Source organism: Aquarana catesbeiana, linkage group LG13, assembly GCF_042186555.1.
Source record: "Aquarana catesbeiana isolate 2022-GZ linkage group LG13, ASM4218655v1, whole genome shotgun sequence".
In the NCBI taxonomy this organism is placed as follows: Eukaryota; Metazoa; Chordata; class Amphibia; order Anura; family Ranidae; genus Aquarana; species Aquarana catesbeiana.
Window position 1 is genome coordinate 216917085 of NC_133336.1, and position 6674 is coordinate 216923758.

The window sequence follows — 6674 nt, forward strand, 5'->3', positions numbered from 1 at the left end:
TGAATGGAGGCCATTGGAGGGATTGGCAGAGAGCAGTGGAGGACACTGAATGGAGGCCAGTGGAGGGTTTGGCAAAGAGGGGTGGAGGACACTGAATGGGGGCCAGTGGAGGGATTGGCGGAGAGGGGTGGAGGACACTGAATGGAGGCCAGTGGAGGGATTGGCTGAGCGGGGTGGAGGACACTGAATGGAGGCCATTGAATGGATTGGCGGAGAGGGGTGGGGGACACTAAATGGAGGGATTGGCAGAGGGGGATGGAGGCCATTGGAGGGATTGGCAGAGATGGGTTGGCAGACACTGAGCAGTTGGTATGGTGGATGAATCTGGCGGAAGCATTCATGATGGACTGAGGTCGGCCAATGATTGGAGTTGCAGTAGCCGAAGCAGAGATAACCAGGCAGTGAAATTGGTATCTTGGGGCTGCCGTTGGTTAGAAAGGGGGTGTATTTCGTAGATGTTTCGGATCTGCCGTTGGTTAGGAAGGGTGTATTTTGGAGATGTTCCTGATCTGCCATTGGTTAGGAAGGGTGTATTTTGGAGATGTTTCTGATCTGCCATTGGTTAGGAAGGGTGTATTTTGGAGATGTTCCTGATCTGCCATTGGTTAGGAAGGAGTGTATTTCGGAGATGTTCCGGATCTCACACAATCTCTCTTCTATTTCAGGTAACTTCAACCCGGAGATCCCCAAACTGGAGAAGAGCATCAGCGGGACGAGCCCGAAGAGGGAACACTTACATTTGACTGTGGCCGTGTGTCTGATTTTAATGACGCTCTTGGCATCTTAGTTTTGCCCGCTGCAGGACTGGTCTGGAGGCCGATGGAACCGGAATACTCTGCGGATCGGACTCATGACTGCACAGGTTGGGTCGCAGCGGGGCGAGGACGGCACTCTGTCCTCCGTGTCTTTTTTTCTACCTTCTTTTTTTTTTTTTTTTTTTTCAAGAGACTCGACCTACGGCACTAGAACACTCCACTGGTGGGTGCCACCACTAATAACAATTCTAATAATATGCTGGGGCCGAGCCGGATCAATAACCTGCTGCCAAATGATTCTGACAGACTTCTCAGTTCAAGGCCCCGATGTGGAATTCTCACGGGCTGTTCTTACTTGAGTGCCTACACCCTGCTGTCCTCCGCACGGACTGTGTGTGCCAGGAGCTGCGGGGTGACCACAGAACATCGAGTTAGTTGGCCTTACCGTCCCCGAAAATTGGTTGCGTACGTCTCACGAGCCTGGGCACGTCCCCCCACCTTCAGCCCCCCCCCCCCCCCCCCCTCCCTGGTCCGCCATTCTTCGTGACCTGAAGCTTGGAGAGGAGCAAATCTCATGGATTTAATGGGTCCCTCGTGCCTTGTGGCACCGTAGCAGATCTCCTTATATGCCACGTTCAGCAACCCTCCCCCACCCCTCTGGTGCCAATTGTGTACTAACCTCCCCCTCCCTTATCTTAACACCATGTATCGACTGACCACATGCAACCTTACCCTACTGCAATGGATGATGGACTGTATGCCAAGGCATGGTCTTCTAGGGCCACCCGCCTTCACCGCTCTTCATGTGGCTGCAATTAGAACCCGCCCCCAGACCGGCCTGATGCAAACTGATAATTGGTCACCCCAGGTGGTGGCTGTGGGAGTATGGAAGCCTTACGGAGATTTACTACCAATTGGGAAAACCACATGGAATCTTCTTACAATAACCTGTGGGTCCTTCAGGGTGGGGGGGGGGGCAGTCTTCTCACCATAACAGTGCGGCAGCTTCATAAGACACATGTAGCAGAACGTGCCCCCAGTCGTGGCACCAAGCTCCAGTTTCCAGGCAGCATGGCTACACCACGGCCATCGGGACACTGCTGGACCTCTCCAGGTGCCGGCTAACACTGGAGGGTGGAAGCAGCGCCTGCAGATACATCACCTGAAACGTGACCCAACACACACCACTCAACCGCTCATACCAGATAGTTATTGCACTAGGTCTTTCCTCCTCCCCTTCCCCCATATGTCGGTCATACATACCATGGCGCAGCATTCTATGGAGTGGGGTAAATGATAGAAACTTATGAAATATTTTCATTCCATCCTCCGGTACCGCTCTGAGGTCGTGTTTGGTTTCTCTGGATCCTGTTATTCCCAACACCAATGATTGAAGCCACACTCCGCTGTTTTGGAAAGTTCAACTCAACTTTTATTGTTTCCAGAACATCAGGGAACACTCCACGCCATCACCTCTTCTAACATGCTTCGCCCCCTACTGGAGTTCACTCATAATACGCTCTACAAATTAAGCTCCTGTAAAGGACGAAACGCGTCGATGGGAGGTTCTGGTCTGGTTGACTGATGAGCTGGAAGGATGAAGTTGATTTTAGCTTTCCTGGAGCAGCAGTTTGCGGCATCAGTCATACAACGAAATATTGACCAACGATGAAACTTGGTTTTACTACATTATTTGGAGCCACTCGCGGTTCTGCTTCCATTATTGGTTTAGAACTCCCAATTCTCCCATGGACAGACAGTGGTAGGGGGTCAGACGGTGCCGTATTTCATGTCACAAGCCAACCTGTGCTGTCTGGTGTGGTGGAATATTCTAGAGAAGGTTTACTCACCAGATCCCGGACCAGATCTCCTAACGGAAGAATTCAATCCAACTTCAGTTTTGTTCGGTTATTATTTGGAAAACGTTGCGGCTTCTTTGAGACTCCAGTGCTGAGATATCTGCAGGTAAATCTCATTGTGGGAGGGGCCAAGTCACGGACTACCACAGAAAATCAACAACGTGGGAGGGGCAGAGACACAAACTATTCCAGGAAAATCATCATTGTGGGAGGGGCAGACACAAACTACTGGGGGGAAATCATCATGGGGGGGGCAGAGACCCAAACTACTGGGGGGAAAATCTCCCCATTGTGGGAGGGGCAGAGACATAAACTACTGAAAATCTTACCCATTGTGGGAGGGGCACAGTGACAAACTACTGTGGGAAACCATCATTGTGGGAGGGGCAGAGACATAAACTACTGGGGGGGGGAAATCACCGTTGTGGGAGGGGCAAAGACACAAACTACTGGGGGAGGGGGGAATCTACACACTGTGGGAGGGACAGAGACACTACAGTACATGGAAATCTCTACATTGTGGGAGGGGCAGAGACACTACTGGGGGGGGGAACCATCATTGCGGGAGGGGCAGAGACACACACTACATGGAAATCTCACCTATGTGGGAGGGGCATAGACACAAACTACTGGGGGAGGAATTTCCACATTGTGGGAGGGGCAGAGACACAACCTCATGGAAATCTCTCCATTGTGGGAGGGGCAGAGACGCACATTACTGGGGGAAACTATCATTGTGGGAGGGGCAGAGACACACACTACTGGGGAGAAATCACCACATTTTGGGAGGGGCAGAGACGCATACTACATGGAGATCTCACCAATGTGGGAGGGGCAGAGACACTACATGTAAATCTCCATTGTGGGAGGGGCACAAACAAACTACTGGGGAAGGGGGGAAATCTACACATTGTGGGAGGGGCAAAGACACTATATGGAAATCTCTCCATTGTGGGAGGGGTAGAGACACACTACATGGAAATCTCACCAGTGTGGGAGGGGCAGAGACGCACACTACATGGAAATTTCCCTTGTGGGAGGGACAAAGACATAAACCACTGGGGGGGGGGAAATCTCCACATTGTGGGAGGGGCAGAGACACTATATGGAAATCTCTTCATTGTGGGAGGGGCAGAGACGCACACTACATGGAAATTTCCCTTGTGGGAGGGGCAAAGACATAAACCACTGGGGGGGGGGAAATCTCCACATTGTGGGAGGGGCAGAGACACTATATGGAAATCTCTTCATTGTGGGAGGGGCAGAGACGCACACTACATGGAAATTTCCCTTGTGGGAGGGACAAAGACATAAACCACTGGGGGGGGGGGAATCTCCACATTGTGGGAGGGGCAGAGACACTATATGGAAATCTCTTCATTGTGGGAGGGGCAGAGACGCACACTACATGGAAATTTCCCTTGTGGGAGGGGCAAAGACATAAACCATTGGGGGGGGGGAGGAAATCTCCACATTGTGGGAGGGGCAGAGACACTACATTTAAATCTCTCCATTATGGGAGGGGCAGAGGCACTTTTAGGACCGGGAAATCTCCCCATTGGAATCTGGAAGAAGCTGTCTGAACACAAAACCAAAGTTGGAATCTAATAGAAGAATCTTCTCGCACACACAGGGGCTGAATGGAAGGGGGCGGAGTGTATTCTTGCCCAGCGCTCCCCCTCCAATCATGTCACTTATGGAATTGTCCGGCGATTGGTCAGAACATTTGGTCGGTTGCGGCCACAATGGTGCTTTCCAGTTATGACCTCAAAGTTTTACCCCACCCTATAGAGCTGCGGCCCCAAACCTTGTACGGGAAGTAGTGGGGGGGGGGGTCACGTGATTCCCTCCCCCCGCAGCCACACCTGGGACTCCTCCATTGGAAGCGCAGAAGGCGGAGCCGGGACAGAGCGGTGTTTGTGTATATACATATCTATCTCTAGATGTATACAATTGTCCTGAACGAGCTGTAAATACATTGACGTGGTTTCCTTGTCTTCTGTGAAGGCCGATCTCCACCTATGCAATGCACAGACACTTTTCAGACAATAAAGATCAGACTGACGTTTGTATCCGCTGTTTCCGCTCTCATTTTCTTCATCTGGATGAGAAGTGGGGGGTCCTCGGGGGCGGGACCACTCGACAGGGACACACCCTCCTGGAGTCCTGGTGGCATTGCTGGGTTTGTCTTCTGGTGCAGAATGGACAGCTGAGCTTCTATTCAGAAGTGTGGGAACACAGACGGTTCTTATTGCAGGCACATTGAGAAGGAACGTAGACTTGGTACACGTGGGACTCAGCTGGTCTACAAGCCGTGTCCTGAACTGGTAATCCCTCCCATTGGGATCCCTTTACCTCCCTCATACTGGGCTTCAGAGCTTCACCAAGCTGTAGACTCGGCTCCGTACATCGACTCTCATTACAAAGTGTCTGCAATAAGAACTGTCTGTTCTGAACACTGCTCATATACAGGCTGATTGTCTACAGGTCCTAAGAGCCCCTTCAAAAAAAAAAAAAAAATCATAACATTTTGGAGTTTTGAAAATCCATTTTTTTTTTTTGTAGGACAGAACATCAGATCTAAGTCTTGGGTGACTGGGTTATGCCGCTGCCTTCAGGAGATCGGACGCTGCCAAACAAATCTGTAGCAAGCAAAAGAGAGATCATAAAAAACTGAGGGGGAGGAGCCTGTGTCCTCATCATTGGTGTCAGTGGGAGGAGCCTGTGTCCTCATTTGTGTCAGTGGGAGGAGCTTGTGTCCTTATCATTGGTATCAGTGGGAGGAGCTTGTGTCCTTATCATTGGTATCAGTGGGAGGAGCTTGTGTCCTTATCATTGGTATCAGTGGGAGGAATAGTGCCCCATCATTGGTGTCAGTGGGAGGAATAGTGCCCCATCGGTGTCAGTGGGAGGGATGGTGCCCCATCATTGGTGTCAGTGGGAGGAATAGTGCCCCATCATTGGTGTCAGTGGGAGGAATAGTGTCCCATCATTGGTGTCAGTGGGAGGAATAGTGCCCCATCATTGGTGTCAGTGGGAGGAATAGTGCCCCATCATTGGTTTCAGTAGGAGGAATAGTGCCCCATCATTGGTGTCAGTGGGAGGAATAGTGCCCCATCATTGGTGTCAGTGGGAGGAATAGTGTCCCATCATTGGTATCAGTGGGAGGAATAGTGCTCCATCATTGGTATCAGTGGGAGGAATAGTGCCCCATCATTGGTATCAGTGGGAGGAATAGTGCCCCATCATTGGTGTCAGTGGGAGGAATAGTGCCCCATCATTGGTGTCAGTGGGAGGAATGGTGCCCCATCGGTGTCAGTGGGAGGGATGGTGCCCCATCATTGGTGTCAGTGGGAGGAATAGTGCCCCATCATTGGTGTCAGTGGGAGGAATAGTGCCCCATCATTGGTATCAGTGGGAGGAATAGTGTCCCATCATTGGTGTCAGTGGGAGGAATAGTGCCCCATCATTGGTATCAGTGGGAGGAATAGTGCCCCATCATTGGTGTCAGTGGGAGGAATAGTGTCCCATCATTGGTGTCAGTGGGAGGAATAGTGCCCCATCATTGGTGTCAGTGGGAGGAATAGTGCCCCATCATTGGTGTCAGTGGGAGGAATAGTTCCCCATCATTGGTGTCAGTGGAAGGAATAGTGCCCCATCATTGGTGTCAGTGGGAGGAATAGTGCCCCATCATTGGTGTCAGTGGGAGGAATAGTGCCCCATCATTGGTATCAGTGGAAGGAATAGTGTCCCATCATTGGTATCAGTGGAAGGAATAGTGTCCCATCATTGGTGTCAGTGGGAGGAATAGTGCCCCATCATTGGTGTCAGTGGGAGGAATAGTGCCCCATCATTGGTGTCAGTGGGAGGAATAGTGCCCCATCATTGGTGTCAGTGGAAGGAATAGTGCCCCATCATTGGTGTCAGTGGGAGGAATAGTGCTCCATCATTGGTGTCAGTGGGAGGAATAGTTCCCCATCATTGGTGTCAGTGGGAGGAATTGTGCTCCATCATTGGTGTCAGTGGGAGGAATAGTGCCCCATCATTGGTGTTAGTGGGA

General features: G+C 51.2%; 1 protein-coding gene across 1 annotated transcript in view; it reads left to right on the forward strand.

The window, feature by feature from the left end:
• LOC141116442 (ephrin-A3-like) overlaps positions 1-4686 on the forward strand; it is a 122989-nt gene extending 118303 nt beyond the window's left edge. The window contains exon 5 of the mRNA XM_073608722.1: positions 666-4686. Within this exon, the coding sequence (XP_073464823.1) occupies positions 666-787 (122 nt within the window). The 3' untranslated portion in view covers positions 788-4686. The remainder of the gene's footprint in view (positions 1-665) is intronic.
• Positions 4687-6674: the final 1988 nt, after the last annotated feature.